Source organism: Agelaius tricolor, unplaced genomic scaffold (genome assembly GCF_023055355.1).
Source record: "Agelaius tricolor isolate 1412-34295 unplaced genomic scaffold, bAgeTri1.0.p SCAF_6, whole genome shotgun sequence".
Lineage (NCBI taxonomy): Eukaryota > Metazoa > Chordata > Aves > Passeriformes > Icteridae > Agelaius > Agelaius tricolor.
Window position 1 is genome coordinate 43,218,364 of NW_027269266.1, and position 12,801 is coordinate 43,231,164.

Here is a 12,801-nt window from a genome sequence, read left to right on the forward strand (position 1 = left end):
TTTCCCCCCAGGAGCCCTGGGTTAAGAGGTTAGCAGCACACACGCCCCCCCGTGCCGTACCTGGGCGGGCTGGAGCCCTGTCAGCTGCCGCTTGGGCACGGCCCGGCCGGCGCTCCGCACCCCCGCACGGTCCGCGCAGTGCAGGCGGCTCCCCGGGGAGACTCGGTGTCTCTGGGCTGCCCCGCTCCCTTCCCGAAGAGGGAAAAGCAATCCCCCCGCTCGCTTGCCTCCACGCTGTAAACTTTAAGGCACAGATTCGGCACAATGACGCATGAGCCCAGCGCTGGGTCCGAGGAGCGTCTGCTCCCGGGCGTTGGGCTGCGGAGCTTCCAGCACGGCTGTCCCACCGGCCCTGCCCGTCCCTCTGCGGCCTCGGCTTGGCAGCCCGGGCAGCCCGAGCTTGAGGGCACTTCCTCCATCCCCCCAAAAGCAGGAGGCGGGAGGGCGGGAGAGTGTTCGAGGCTGCTGCCCTCAGGGCAGCACCGGCCCAGCCGAGGGCGCAGGGAGAGACAGTGGTCCCTGAAGCGGCCGGGGGAGACTCTAGTAGTTCTGTGGTCAGTGAGGGAGAACCCACGCCGAAGGCATCTCCGTCCACGGCTTTCTGCGGGAACCGTCCGGGGCTTTATGCTTTGCTTTACCTTTTAAATAAAATAGTGTCCCGTCTTCCCGACCAGAGGTTTAGAAGAGGAAGGGGGGGGGGGGGGGAGGTATTTGTTACCCCGGAGGCTTCAGAGAATGGGGCCCAACGCCCCAGACTCCGCACCTGCCACCGCCGGTAATTTGTCTGAAGGGAGAGGCCACTGCTTCTCCCAGATGGGTTTGTCCTCCAGCCACCGCGAAGGAGCCGTAGGACACTCTGCTCCCTTCATCGCAGCCCTCCCGACTGCCGGAGCTGCCGGACTTGAGGGCATGAGCCCCACCTGGAGCCTCCGGCCGGGGAGGGAGGTGTGGGCATACCGCCAGTCAGGAGCATTTTAATTGCAAGCCAGCCGGGGTTTCCAACTCCTTCGTGCCCAGGCACTTCCCTGCGGGGGGAGCCGGGAGCGGCGTCGGGGGCCGGCCCGTGGAGCAGGGCACCCCCGCGGAGTCCACACTCCTCCGCGCTCCTCCGCTCCCAGCAGCACCGCGGCGCCGGCGGGGAAGGAGGCGGGGAAGGAGCCCCTGTCCCCCCTGGAGCGCACACAGCCCCGGAGCCGGTGCCCGGGGCGGGGAGAGGCGGCAGCAGGGGGCTGAGCGGGCGGGCGCCCCGGCTGCGTCAGAAGTGTGCAAACACCGCCTCGGTGCCCGCCGCTATTTAAGGGGCCGAGGCTGAGTCTCCCCCGACTTCCCTGCTTGGGCACACTCCGCACTCAGTGCTCCCAACTCGAGCGGGACCTTGGAAAAGCGCAGCGGAAAGGTAGGGAGTGCCTCTTCTGACGGCACCACGGCTGAGGGCGGGGAGGCAGAGGGAATGGGGATGCCTGGCGCTCACCTGTGCCGCGGCTCGCAGGGCATCCCGCTCTGTGCCGCAGGAAACGCTTCCCGGCGGGGAAGAAGAATTGCGGCCGCTCCCGACGAGCGCGGGCAGCCGGGTGGATCCCAGCGCGGGGTGCGGGGAGCGGCGAGCGGGGCTTCCCACCCTGGGCAGCTGGGAAGGGAACCGGCCAGCAGTGGTGAGATGTGGGGTGTGGAGACCACAGCAAAGACATTAATACGTAGATATGTGGGTGTTATAAATATATATACATTTTTTTACATGTGTGTGTATATATATATATATATATTTACATGTACGTGTGTAAAAATACAGGGCTCGGGACAGCTCAAAGGTGCAATGCACCCTCGGTCTCTGAATACCTAAACCTAGATGGGTACATCACTAAATAACCACGTTGGAGTGACATTTTGACATTTCAACTTTCTTCACTCATCTCCTGGGACTATTTTAAAACCCTCATGTTTTATATACTGTGAATTATTTTGGTCTAGTATATGTGTTGGGTAAATAAACTTAATTTTATCCCCCTTTAAAATTTAAAGGTTTGTGTTGTGTACTGTTAAAAAACTGAAGCAGTTAAAAAAAATCTCATATAACTTAGATAATCCATGTGTATTTATAAGTGAAAATGACCCCTATAACATGAAGTACTAGGTAGTTTGTGTCTTCTAAAAACTGAGAGTAATTTCTCTGTTTCCAGGAAAAAATACCATTTCACCTTATGTCTTAAAACAATTTAGTAAACCAACATTGTTTTGCTTCGTACACATGTAAGGAAAGAGTAGAAATCTAAATTATTTGTTTAATATGAAGAAAATTGTTAAATTGCACTTTATTTCTTACATCTTTTAACTATACAGCTTTTATCACTCCAGCTATTAGATCAAATGTTTTGGGGCAGGAGTATTAGATGTTGGGTTTTCTTTCACTGGGGCAAGATTTTGGTTTTTTTCTTTTTGTGTATGATGAGATTAAACCTCTTGAACACTGAAGTTCAAATCAATGAAGGTTGGTAGAATCAAGGCTCTTCATAGAACTTGTCAAAACTGAGTATCTGTAACAACAGCAGGGTTTTAATGCAACGGCCAAAATACTGAAATGTTTGAATCACGAGTTTTTTCACAGAGATGGACTCAAGTCCCTTACGTTTTTATGCAATACAGCTTCCAAAGAAAAAAAAGCAAATAAGAATTGAGTAGATCAGGGAGATACAGCACATACTAGGTGGGAAGAAACAAAATTAATTACCTGTACCTTCCTCTTTAGCAAGGATATTTAGCTATTCATGTTTTCCAACTTAAGACAGATCCCGCAGTTACCTACATTAAAAATAAATAAATAAATAAATAAATAATAAAAAAAAAAACCACAAAAAAACCCCACAAAAATACCCCACGACCTGGTTTGCTCAGAATCCAGCTCAGAATCTCCAGTGGAAGATAGGGTTAGGGACTGCACAAAATGTAGTAAATCTGGTCATGCAGGAGCCCCCTGTCCCTTTTCTCCCCAGCCATGTCCAGCGGGCTGTGCATCTGCGTGTTCCTCGCCGTGCTCTCGGTGAGCTGCCTGGGACAGCACCCTCTGGGCTCGCACGGTGGGAATGCTGTGCCTGCCGAGCTGGAGCAGAGCCTGACAGAACAGCAGCGGCATTCCCGCGCTCCCGCCGCCGGGCCCCTGAAGTCCCTGCAGCGGCTGGAGGTCAGCGGTGACCAGAGAGCCAACATCGGCGCCCTGCTGGCCAAGTATCTCCAGCAAGCCAGAAAAGGTACTGCTTACAGCCTGCTTCTGGGCCACTGGCATCTCCTGCGGGGTTCCTGGGAGTTGAGATAGCCTTGACATCACCTAACGTGAATTCCTCAAGAAGATAGGATTTAGATTTTGCCTGCTTGTCCCTGAAGTAGACAGCATTCCATATGCTGTCTCTCAAACCCCCCTTGCCAAAAAATGGGTTTATTTCATCTTTACATGACTCTCTGACTGAGAGTTATATAAAGATAACTGGAGAAAATGTCACCGACCTCTTAGGTTATAGTCCAGCTTTTATTTTTAACTATTTTCATTGCCTTTTTATTTTGGTGCTCTTTTCAGTATGTTGTATCTCAGATAAAACAATTATGTTTTCCTTGAAGTCTTTCAATTTAGTTAAAGTCCTCCCTCCCTCCCTCTTTTAAAGTTAGAAGAGCAGGAAGACTTTTCTGAGGATAAATGCAGACCAAATGGCCAGCCTCACCTCAGTCAGAAGTCCCTGTACCAAGGAAATATTCTGAGTATTGGATCTGTCATATATTTGTTCCCAGAGGAAATTATGGTAACATAAAAGCTTTCAAAACACAGAATTCATTTTTATTAGTGCAATAATTAAAATCAATGATAAGTAAAAGCATATTTGCTTCCACACAAATTGATTCTTGGTAGGTTTCTGTCTCTTTTGAGCAGCCTGGGAACACAATCTGGCAGTTATCTAAAACCTCCATGGCACTGTGTAACAAGGACATGAAGAATCAGTAGAGCAGTGGGATTACAGAGCATTCTTATAATGAGATTTATTAGTCACTTGAGGAAACAATTGTATTTCATAAGAGTAAAGCTATCCCTGTTGACACCTTACAGAATGTATTTTACATAGGCAGAAAAGCATGCCATTGGTGCTACCAGTAAAAATGATGGCTCAAAATCATTGACCACTGAAACTTCCCCAAGGAAACATTTCTCCTTTTGAGCTGTCTCATCTCATTTTTCCTTTTGAGCTGTACATCTCTGTGCTGCTTGGTGTCTCAATAGAGTAACACCATGGGCAGCCTAATTGCTGTGGCCTTCTAGCTGCCAACCTCAGTGAGAGCCACTAGAGAAATTTTGTTTACTCATGAAAGCTTCACTTCAGCCTTTGCCCTTTTCTACACAGAAAAGACATCTAAGAAGGAAAGAGGGTTTCAAGAGAAGCCAGTAATTAGGATTAGGATTACCTGGACATACAGACATTGAGAAATTAATTCACACCCAGCGCCAGACTGTGCTTAGGATAAAGTTCACTTGATATAACTAAGAGTTTTCCCCACATAATGCAGATCATTTAACCCTCCCCACTTGACAGCTTCCCTGCTGACCTCTATGCTAGGCAAAGTCCTATGCTTGTCTGTGGTGGTGGTCTGCAATTAAGAGATGCCACATCTGGTTTTGTGCATTACATATGCAGCCATACACACTCCTCTGTGTACTCAGAGCACAGCCAAACTAGAAACAACAGAAAAATGAATCACTTCCAATAGTGCCTGAAAGATTTCATCTCATGTCAGCAGTTTGCACGATATCCATTAAGGAACAACTTCTAGCTGTTCGTGCAATTTAGTGGAAAGATAATTCAGGTATGAAATTCCACAGTTCAGTGCTACACTTAAGGCTGTTATTGAATAAGAATGTTACTGCAGCAGTCTGCAAAGCAGAATCCTCATTACCTTTCTTCAGCATAGTCATTGTTACCCACCCACATGGAAACTGAGCTCCTCATTCTAGTTTATGTATCCATGATATTCTCTTAAATATGTGGCTGACACTTCCAAATAGATTAACCAGATAAAGTTAAAAAACCTTTGGATTTAAGATATCTTTTTCTGTAAATATTAATATGAGGGACAATTTCCTGCATATGTGTTATTGGCATATATAATTAATTCTAAAAAGAGTCTGGAAACAGATGATGAGATTCTTGTGATGTGACTAGGCTAGTTAGACTCTAGTTTGTAGTTGCTCATTACAGGAGAGAAAATTCACAAGAAAAACAGTATTTACTTAATTTATAACATACATACAGTGTTCCCATCAAAACATTATATTCTCATTTAATGTGAAGACTCTGAGCAGTACTTCAGAAATCTCTGCAGAACACTCATATCTACTGTATTAGACACCTGTCAAAACTATAATAATCACTAGAAAATTCCAGAGAGAGTCAGGGCTTTTGTTAGTGTTAGCAGTCACCAGTAGTGGCGTTTGCCCTCATGATTAATAGAAGGGCTGGTTTTGTAAAGTATTTCTAGTTAAAACAGTGATAGAGCTAAGTTCTCTCAGGAGCTTAGGGATTGATGGCAGCCCTGTAGCTGAACTGCTACAACTTTGAATATGTTTGTCATACACTGACTCTGCAATACCCACGTGACATCTCTAGTGGGTTGAGGAGAGGTAATTAAGGAGCTGTTAGGAAATTTGTGACCCAGGCTTTCAATTATGTTCATCTGCCACCTTTCAGCTTGGATCTGGTACTGTGTAGAAGAGATGTTGTAGCTCTCAAGCCAGTGACAGGCACATTTAATGTCCTCTAAGGAGGAGACCTTGACTGGCCAGACAGGACTGGCACCAGGGGAGCCTTTACAGCCCTCAGGTCATGGCAGGCTCAGAAGTCTCTTAAGCACCAACATGTGAGTGATGGTTCTGCACTGCCTCAGCCCTGCCTGGTTACTGTGCTAAGGAGCCATTGTCATGGCCTTAATTACACTTCCTGAATTATGAATGTGAACTTCTTGGCATTTAATGGCATGAACTTCATGAGCATTTAATGATAGACATTCTATTCTACAGAAAATTAATTTCTTTTTGTCATTTTGTTGTAGAGAGCTACAACATCTCTTAATGGCTTTTTTGTGCATGTGTGTACCTTCAGCTCCCTGCAACCACTAACAAAGCAATGCAGTTGCTTTTTGTTTCATTGGGTCATGCTCATTATAAAGCACTACATGAGGAGGACCTTGAAATATAAAAGCAGAGAGTCAACAGAGGTTTCTTCAAAACACAAGAAACTGAAAGCAAAGCAATTGTGTAGATTTGGATATATGGGATTTAATTTGGGCTCCTTTTCCTTTTTGATCAATTCAAGTATTCCTCAAGTCTCAGTCTGCATTGAACACTAATATATTAAATCTGTCCCTTCCTCACTCAAAGCTTAACTCCATCTAATTATTGTTATATATCAATTTTGTCTGTTTGCAGGGAGTACAGAGAGAAGTAATTTACCTGTCCCTGTATTTTTTTAGTTACATCGTGTGATGCTGTGAAAACAGAGGATTGCAGCCCATTTTTTTAAAGCATAAATTCTCCTTGCAAATAGTTTGTGTCTCTTTGATGCCTTAAGCCAGGCATACAGAAAGGATAAGGCAAGATCAGAACTGAGCATCCAGCCCTGCTGTGAAAAGAATTACGAAGGCTTTGGATAAGCAATGAAAAAATCCCTGACATAGTAAAAAGGCCTGCATAATTCCAGCAATAGGTATCTCTAACTGTGAATTCCAGATACAACTTTCTCCATTTCAGGACTATTCCCACTTTTCCACAAAACCTAGGATTCATAACTCTACCCTGCTTGTTGCCAAATTTGCACTGTAAGAGGTCCTGTACTTATGTTTGTGTCTTTTTAAGCAACACAGGGCTGCGGTGTCTCAGGCTTGAGCCTGCTCTCAAGAGTTGTTTTGCATGTAGAGCAGCTCTCCCAGTATGAGAAAGCAAACGTGGGGCTTTATAGGAATATTGAGAAATTATTCTGAGTCTCTTTCTCCTGTAAAATAGGAAGAAAAAAGGAAAAATCTATCTATATTCCTTTTTGTACGACAGAAGCAGAATGTTCCTGCAGCAGGAAGTGGAAAATGATCTGTTCATTTTGCACTGAAAAAATCCAAGCCACTTCCAGGACATTACCTGTAAGGTTCCTATTGATGTTTCCCCAGTGACATGACAGTGGTGTTGCATGACCTGTATCAGGTCCATTTCAACTATTGCAGACATCTGCTAATGAGCACAAGCCAGATCAGAACGTGGGTGAACCTGGAAAATGTGTCCTCTTACTCTCTGCTCTCCCAAATGCTTTTTCCTTAGGTTCCACTGGAAGATTCTCAGTTATGGGAAACAGGGTACAGAGCATTGATCCTACTCACAGGATAAATGACAGAGACTACATGGGCTGGATGGATTTTGGACGCCGCAGTGCTGAAGAATACGAGTATTCTTCCTGAAGAACACCAAACTATACCAATGAGGAAAAAAAAAATCACACTCCCATGTCTGTACAAAAAAAAGATAAATCAATTTGTTGTCCTCTTCAAATCAGTGTTTTAAAGTATTTAAAATCATGTATTTGACATAAGTTTGTCTGTAAGACTATACAATGCAATATATACATATGCAGAATTTTCCAGAAAACATTTTCTCTCTTTTGTGGTTTCTCATACATTGATACTATATTAAAATTATTTCACTTATCCCTCCTTGTCCTGTCACTGCATGTTGCTGGGTGTCTTACTATAAAAGAGAGATAGCATAATGCCTTTATTTGGCACTGTAAATATAATCGATGGGTTGAATAGTCAGATTATTTTTCAGAGAAATCTTGTGTCAATCCCAAAATCTTTGAACTCTAGGGAACTTGTCTAAATATAAACTCAGCAGCACAATACTGCCAGAAAAGACCAGCTATTTTCATGGTGACCCTGTTTGCAAAGGACTGAGTTTTACACTGAGCCCACATGTTTCCAGTGAACAGCCAACAGTGCTAAAACAGTGAAAAAGAGGGATGACACCAACATGCTTCATCGTCCTGGCTTATTTGTTTTATGTTGTGAATTCAATGTGAAAGTTCTGCTGATGGCTGCAAATCACAGAATAAACAGAGCATTCCCTGCTGTATGGTGAGCTAAGCATTCATTTGGGAGGGGGTGAAGACAGCTTCCTGAACAGAGCAGAAGGTGATCCTGAGAGGGAGAGGGGTTGGAGCAGTCTGGTCACAGTATCCTCACAGGAAAGAGGTGGCTCCCAAGTATCACAGAGGCTGAGCTGGCCATTGCCCATTGATGTGGAGAGAAGGAGGGAGGTTCTGCCCAGCTCTTACCAGGCTCAGAGCAAGGCAGAGGGCCTCAAGTTCAGAGCTGGGCAGTGAGCCCAGATTGTGCAAAGTCAGCACCCTGGAATTGCTGCAGTCATTCCCTTCTGCCCGTGGGCAGGCTGCAAAAAAAGTGTTTTACCTGCATGCTCCTCCTCCACCACAGGTAACCAACCTCCCTGCAGCTCCTGGGTCTCCTTCAGTAGCTGGATCTCACATCTGAGGAATGCCCTAAATTGTACAGGAGGTGATTTTTGCATTGCGTAATTCACAGAGTTTCTCCCGAACGTATGCACTAATACAAAAAGGAATATATTTGTCACACGTGGGAAAGCAGGTGCTTGCCAAAGGAAAGAAGCAGCAAATTCTACAGCACTTGATAGGCAAAGACAAAGTGTAGAAAACAATACATAGAAAATACTTGCACTAAACCAAAATTCTTCTAAAACCAACATTGGGAAAAAAACCAAAATGGTTGTGCCAAGGGTTGAGCACAAAAACATTTTGAGGAGCTGCTCCTAGCAGCAGCTGGAAGAGCAAACAGCACTGCAGAATCTGCAGTGAAAGGAAGAATTCACCAAACAAGCAAACAGGGAGTTTTCTTCTCTAGTAACACCAATTTTTTTTTTTTTGGTGCATCTCATACAGAAAACATGGAATAAGCCTGACAGCAGACCAGCTTTTCTGTGTTTCTTCCTCTCAAGCTCCTCCCAGTTAACCAGTTTCCAAGCCATCTAGCCTGGGTTTTTTAGGTTCCTTTCCAAGCATAATGAGTCCTAAATCACCTGAATTCTCTCCTTGGTTTTGGCTATTGCTCACAGCAAAATAGTGCAAAGTGCCCATTTTTTCCAAAACTTTCAAATAAGAGATTAAAACCAATTAATCTATTTTTTTTAAACTCAGGAAAATACAAATAAATCTAAAAATGCATTTCTTTATACATTGGCCACCAAAGGGATGTTTCTTCAAAAATAACTTGAGAGAAAACTCAGTTTCTGCTTTGCTGTCTTTTTAAATTAATGCCAGGAACATTCAAGCAATATTTTTAAATGTTTCCATTCCTGGCTTAAATTGATGAAGGATGTAATATTACAATATATTGCAGGGGGGCTGGGAGTGGGTAATGTTACAAATCAAGCCTTACTACTGCAGAATGTTATCATTAGGAAAAAACACCAAACATTTTCTTTTTTCTCACTTGTTTCACTTCTTACAGGCAGATGGATGGAGAGACAAAGATGTTCTTTCCCATTCCTCTCTTCTGAAGGGCTCAGAAGATGCCTATGAAAGTGCATAGCCCCCAGTGCAGTCAGGTGATGGGTTTGGCAGCTTTTACATGCCACTCCCCCATGACAGGGCTGTCTTTGCCTGACACACAAAAATGGTTTCAGAATCTGACTGACACGAGTGAGGGTCGAGAATAAAGAATTACAGGGGCAATTTCAGTAGTTATGAAGAGGGACTGTGGCTCTGGGACACTGTGCTGTTCCTCGAGGCAAGGGGAGCTGGCTGTTAGCCACTGGCTGTTGGCAGCTCAGCAACATAATCCTCATTGTCATAAAAATATCCATCACCTGCTCCTCTGGGAACAGAGGAAATTCCCCAGATGGGAAAGGGCTGTAAAGGCTGCTGAGACACCATTCAACTGCCAGGTGACCTGGAGGTGCTAATTTGAGCTAAACAGGGGAGCCAGCAAACCTGGGAAAGTGACGCAGCCCTGGTGGCTGCAACCCTGCCTAGAGGCATTAGCAAAGCCACTCTTCAGCTGCCCTGTTCTAACCCAAGGGAATCAGCAGCCTTAGAATGGAGGCTCTGCAGCTGGGTAGGAGTTCCTTGCATCCAGAAAAGGCTTTGGGCCAAGAAGTGCCCCACAGATTCCAGCATACACAGCAGTGCATTGACACAACCTCCTGGTGCTGTCTGGGATGTGAGATTTCTGGCACTGCCATCTCTCTTGACATTTAATTTAGCTTTATCCAAATTTATCTTTATGAAAGCATGTGCATAGGTGCTAAATTTAAACTGGCAAAATAGCAAATCAATACCTTTTTGTGTTTAATTGCAGTTTATTTTCTCAATGAGCTTGATTCAATTAGTTCTGTTCCAGCTTTATTAACTTTATTTCAAAACAGGTGCTGGGCAAATCTCCATGAATGGAGCAGCTTGCTGCAAACTCCACATAAATTATTTGGGAGAATCTTGTGGTTCTTCTTTTGCAGAGTTGTGCATACAACAGCTGTGAAAAGGGTGCAAACAGCAAGTGCTCCTTGTGGGAATGAAGGGAAACCCAGGCAAGAGAGAGGGAGCACCCCTGCCTGGGGAGGGGGCAGCTCTCCCTGGGAGCTGGGGCAGCATGTGAGGGAAACCTCAGCTGCACCAGTGCACCTGACCCTGAGCAGTCTCATCTCCCCTGGTATTTCATACAGGAACATGTGTGGATCCTGCTCTCTTTTCCCTGGCTTTGATGCATCCCCAGCTGCTCCATCCTTGCTGTGTGTGGGCTGGCAACATGCCCCCACCCAGATGTTCCCAGCTGCAGCCCAGCTGTGCACGTTTTAGCAAGTCTGACAGCAGACCAGGCACTCCCCTCTCCAAGGCCTGAGCAGAGGAATTTGCAAGTCAAACAAGATGAACATTTCAACGTCCCAGCAGAGCAGCAAAAGGCTTCTCTGTGTGTTCAATTTTTGTATCACCTACGTTCATTAAAATTCCCTTAAAGAAAGAAAAAGACTGTGTGCTGTGGGCTTGTTAAAGCTCTAATAATTTCTAAGTACCTGTGTCAATTGAACAGCAATTGGATTCAGCACAGCTTGAAACCTATTTCAGCAGGATAAAGATTTCTGTCATCTTTTAAACACAAACATTACTGGCTCCTCAAGTGTATGCAGTTCTCACATGAAAGCCCACTGCCTACATTATAGCCGAGGACATTGCTTAGCACCGGTAACTTTCAGGCCTTTTATTTTCCCTAGCATTCTGTGGTTCAATTGGCTTGTTAAGTGAATTAAAGCAGGTCTGAGCAGCACCCAGTGAGATGTGGTAGCACAGCTGAACGAGGCTAATTCTTCACTGTGAATACAAGCCACAGGCAGCAGCTGCTGTCTGTACCAAAGGAAGGCAGGACACATCCCACCGGCATTGCTGGACTTTTCAATTCAATGCAGAGAGCTGCCAGTAAATGTGTTCAGGGAGTTGGGAGGAACTCTTAAACCTCTGTGCACAATAGCAGTATGTTTTGGGGCCATCCAATGCCTAGGATACATGCAATAGAAAGAGAAGTCTCAAAAGGCATTTTTAGCCAGTCTTGGCTCTACGAAGAACGTCCTGTCTTTCAGGATCCATCTACAGCCCAGTCTTAGACACAATCCTCAGCACCTCCTCTTCCTCTCCCCTCCAACCCAGCTTTAATATGAGGATTACCAGAAGTGAAGATGCATCCAGAAAAGTTTCTGAGATACTTGAATATTGCCAGGGTGCAGGACAGTTTCAACACTCCCTCTTCTGTGCATCTCAGAACCAGCTCTCACCTTCCCCGGTTTGGCACTTGCTTAGCTCCTCCTGTTCCCAGGCCAGCAGGGCTGGATGCACAGTGCTTCTCCTCCCTGGATCCCTCCAGTTAACCATTAACTTTCTGGCCACAAGCTTCCCTGAGGCTCAGAGCTGTGCAGAGAGGAAGGATGAGTGTCTGTACTCCCTGACAGTCCCTGGCTGTGCCCCTGGCATCAGCCTCTCTCGCAGCTGGCGTAGGGCACTGCGTCACACTAATGCAAGCCCTCCACGAGTTTATTTGGCATTACTGCTGTCCCATTTTCTCTCTGCAGCAATTATGTGATATAAATGCTATACTTTCCCTCTCCACCTCATACGCACGCACACACACACACATATCCTTCTCCTCAATGAGGCTGTCTAACCTTTCTAGGAGTTACTGCCTGATCATTCCCTCTTCCAGGGAGCTTTTTCCATTACTTAGCTTTCACCATGTGCACATGTGTTTTGAGTTCCTCACTACCTGATGTTTCATTACCGTAATGTTGCCTCCCTCAGTAATGAATTGGCTAACAGCAGACCTCACTCACTCCAGTCTCTTTTGAAAAACACAGGCTATTTCCTTCTTATTCCGTACTTTCATGTTTTATTACTACAGGTTTTGCACTAGGCAGGAGAGTGCAAACTCCTCTCCTCCTCAAAAATACAGAAAACATACAACATCCAATTCTGCATTCTCGCAATTCAAATTAAAAAATCAAAAGGTACATTTGCTTCTCTTCTTTCTTTTGACTCAAGTTTCACTGATTTCAGCAAACCTAAAATCTGAAAACTTTGCAACCAGTTCTGGGTCTAAGAATTTTAAAAAATCAAAGGATGGTCTCCTATTTTGCTTTAACTAAGATAAGAGCAAGGGATCAAGGTGGAAGATTTATCACCTTAAAAGAACAGGAAAAAGTTGAATAACACACAACAA

The 12,801-nt window shown here is 45.1% G+C and overlaps 1 protein-coding gene across 1 annotated transcript; it reads left to right on the forward strand.

Moving 5' to 3' along the window:
* Positions 1-1,211: 1,211 nt before the first annotated feature.
* On the forward strand, positions 1,212-8,139 carry CCK (cholecystokinin). The gene is made up of 3 exons (XM_071429581.1): positions 1,212-1,396; positions 2,988-3,242; positions 7,337-8,139. Exons 2-3 carry the CDS (start codon positions 2,990-2,992, stop codon positions 7,471-7,473), a joined length of 390 nt encoding a protein of 129 aa, XP_071285682.1. The 5' UTR covers positions 1,212-1,396; positions 2,988-2,989; the 3' UTR covers positions 7,474-8,139.
* Positions 8,140-12,801: the final 4,662 nt, after the last annotated feature.

What these genes read in the sequence shown, in the direction of transcription:
- CCK (XM_071429581.1), top strand. Translation starts at nt 2,990, where the DNA reads ATGTCCAGCGGGCTGTGCATCTGCGTGTTCCTCGCCGTGCTCTCGGTG. An exon ending in TCTCCAGCAAGCCAGAAAAG is followed by an intron (nt 3,243 to 7,336) that starts GTACTGCTTACA and finishes CTTTTTCCTTAG; the next exon opens with GTTCCACTGGAAGATTCTCA.